The sequence below is a fragment of the Macrobrachium nipponense genome, chromosome 43, assembly GCF_015104395.2.
Source record: "Macrobrachium nipponense isolate FS-2020 chromosome 43, ASM1510439v2, whole genome shotgun sequence".
NCBI classification, from domain to species: domain Eukaryota; kingdom Metazoa; phylum Arthropoda; class Malacostraca; order Decapoda; family Palaemonidae; genus Macrobrachium; species Macrobrachium nipponense.
Window position 1 is genome coordinate 28,261,356 of NC_061104.1, and position 3,376 is coordinate 28,264,731.

The 3,376-nt window shown below is 35.9% G+C and overlaps 1 protein-coding gene across 1 annotated transcript; it reads right to left on the reverse strand.

Moving 5' to 3' along the window:
* Positions 1-228: 228 nt before the first annotated feature.
* Positions 229-2,015, reverse strand: LOC135213615 (cuticle protein 7-like). The gene is made up of 2 exons (XM_064247639.1): positions 1,803-2,015; positions 229-1,049 (listed from the first exon to the last, which is right to left on the reverse strand). The coding sequence occupies exons 1-2, from the start codon at positions 1,998-2,000 to the stop codon at positions 495-497; spliced, it is 753 nt and encodes a 250-aa protein (XP_064103709.1). The 5' UTR covers positions 2,001-2,015; the 3' UTR covers positions 229-494.
* Between the last annotated feature and the right edge of the window lie 1,361 nt (positions 2,016-3,376).

Below are 3,376 nucleotides of genomic sequence, written 5' to 3' on the forward strand. Positions count from 1 at the left end.
TCGTGGTCAAGTTTTATTCGTTACCTCTTTCGGATACCCTGGACCAGAGATCGAATCTTGGAACACTTCATTTCTGTCTTAATGTGATTCTAGGCGTCGTAGTGACAAGTGTTTCCAAAATGTGAAGATCCCGAGAAGTTAAGAGGGCACTGTGGTTATTAAGTACAGCATTATGGGTACTTGTGCCTTGCTATGACAGCGTCGTAAAGGGAAATCAAAGAGCGCGAACACAATTTACAGACATATAATTTATTTCAGAAAATATAATGCAATGGCCATATGATCACAAAATTCACGAATAACTCTCTACATTATGTACACAAAGTGGAGGGAGGCGCGTCAACACAGAAACACAAGAATTCAACAACTTTCTTCTAACGTGGAAGATGCTACTGAATCGCCTGTTGTTAAGGTGCTCTACGTCGCCTGAGCCACAGAAAGGAGACAGCGTCAACCACGATCAAGCAAAGCAAATAGACAAACAATCAGACTGTCTATTTGCGAGCGTCGGGAGCGGCAGCAGCTGCGGCAGCGGCCTCGTCGTAAGCAACCTTGAAGGCAGCCTTAGCGGCAGAGACCTCTGGGGTATCCTGGACGGGTTCAGGCAAAGGTCCTGGAGCGGCTTTTGGGGCATCGGGACCAACAGGAATATTGGTGCCAGCGACGCGGAAGCCGAGGGCATCGGCTACATAGTGCTGGGTCTGGACCTTCCCTTCGGAATCAACATAGTTGTAGGATCCTCTGACGACCCCGAAGGCATCGCGGGTCTCAGAGCGGGCAGAGGGACCACCGGCGTAGCCGAAGGAGTACTGGCCGAGCTCGTCCTGGGCATGGTACTGGGACTGGATGGGGGCGTAAGGGATGGCATTATAAGCTACAGGAGCCACATTGTAGGTCACGGGTGCAGGTGCCACAGCCACAGGCGCAGCCGCAGGAAGGACTCCTGTGTAAGCCTGGGGCAGGAGACCTGCGTAAGTACCGTAGATTCCTGGGTGCCCTAAGATCAGGGCACTGCCGCATGCAGCTACGGCCGCAAAGGAGAGTACTGTCTGTCAACGGAAAATTTAATGACGTGAAAAGGGTGAGTCTTTTTTGCTGATGATATATAATTATATATATATATATATAATATATATATATATATATATATATATATATATATATATATATATATATAATTTTCGTTAAAAGGAATTGCTCTAATGGCACAAATAAGTTTCTTGCAGGTATCTTCATGTCGACGAAGTTAAAAACGATTCTTGTTGGTGTGAAGATACCTCCAAGAAACTTATTGATGCCACTAAAGCAATTGCCTCTGACGAAAATTGTATAAGAGAAAAAACTATGCCCTAATATATATATATCCTATACACACACATATATAAATATATATATATATATAATATATATATAGGATATATATAATAAATATATGTGTGTGTATAAAATCTTCCGGATTATCACAATATGAAACATAAAACACTTATTTCACGGGAGGATATTAAAGTCATAGGCTACTGCAAATCCAGAAATGGACTGAAACGGAGTTAAGAACACTCCGACACTTGAGTTATGAACAATAAGTATTAAAGGAATATTTTAGAGCAATATCAGTAAAACATGAAAAAACTTGCATCAGTTGTGCAAGGCAGTCTGAAAGGACACATAGGCCTACTGCAAACAGAGAAGAGTATCACAGAAAGTAAAGGAAGCGAAACATTGAAAAGAATTATATTCGTAAAACAAAAGGGCTGCAAAGGACGCATAGGCCTATAGGGTATCACAAGCAGAGATGAACTTACCAGAGCATTCATGGTGATCCAGCGAGAGATGGCGGCTGTCTGGGCGTGGTGGCCATCGGAGCGTCTTATATACGGGTTCAACGGGGCAAGGACTAATGGGCGTGGGCGGGAGGAAGGAGAAAAAGAAGAATTCCCAGGAAGGTCAGGGCATCTTAGTATGACTTCTTCATAAAGGAGAAATCCTGCTCTGTGCCGCATCTCTGCTTACACATACGAGATGGTTAGCCCTGATTTGTGCGTTGTTCTTATCGCTTAGTTTGTCACATTTTCTCAAGTCTGGGCATTCGGATCTGGGCCTGCATATTCAAGGTCCATCAGGCTTTCTCCACGTGAATACCAGGTCACTAACAATAATATTAATGGCATACAAACAACATTAACAACCTAACCTGTGCACAAGAGAAACGACATTTCTTAAGTGGTTTTAGAGGTGTATTGTATAACAGAAAATTCTCTGTTGTTGATTTGTTGTACAGATATACTTCGAATTAATGCCGGAAGGTTTTTCGTTTCCTGAGAATAATGATGGTATTTACTCTTTCATCAAGATTCGTTGCCGTATAGAACGTTAGGTTCCACCGCGGTGTAATTCACACAGAAAAATTGGACGTTTTGATAAAATATTATATAAAAGATTCCTACAAATTATTAATACCTGCTTGTCTGCAAGTCTGTTAGCATCCAAGGCAAATACACCTTTGCTTTATGCATTGTCAAAGAATCGTTCTCTGCTGACTTCAGCTGAATAAACTTACAATGATAAAAACAATCTTATCGATAAGGAATGATACACATCATATGCAAATTTTTTTGCATTTAAAAACGCACGAATAGACACACAATTAACTATATATATATATATATATATATATATATATATCTATATAATTTATTATTAAACACATAGTATAATACATATAAGTATATCTATATGAACAGATAATATACTATGATAGTATATATATATATATAGATAATATATATATAGATGATATATATATATTATGTATATTTATAGATATAGATTGATATTTATAGATAACATATATATATATATATATATATATATCTATATCATATAATATATATATATATATATATATATATATCTATAATGATATATATAAAGCCCTGTACCTTTTTCTGACTGAAATCCCCGACTAAATACCATCCTGTTTCAATGAGGTCGTTATAAAAACATAATATATATATCTATATAGGATATATATATATGATATATATATTATAAACACATTCAAAGCTGTACTTTTCCTGAGGAAATATCTTCGTTAAATACATCCTGTTTAAATTAGGTCCTATAAAAATATATATATATATATATATATATTAATATATATAATTATCATATAATATATAATTAAATATTATATATGTCTCCTATATATATATATATTAGTATATATCTATATATATATATATATATTACACACACACATATATAATATATATATATATATCTTATATATATATAAAATATATATGTATGTTACATATATATGGTATATATATATAAGATATATATATATATATATATATATATATACATTATATTA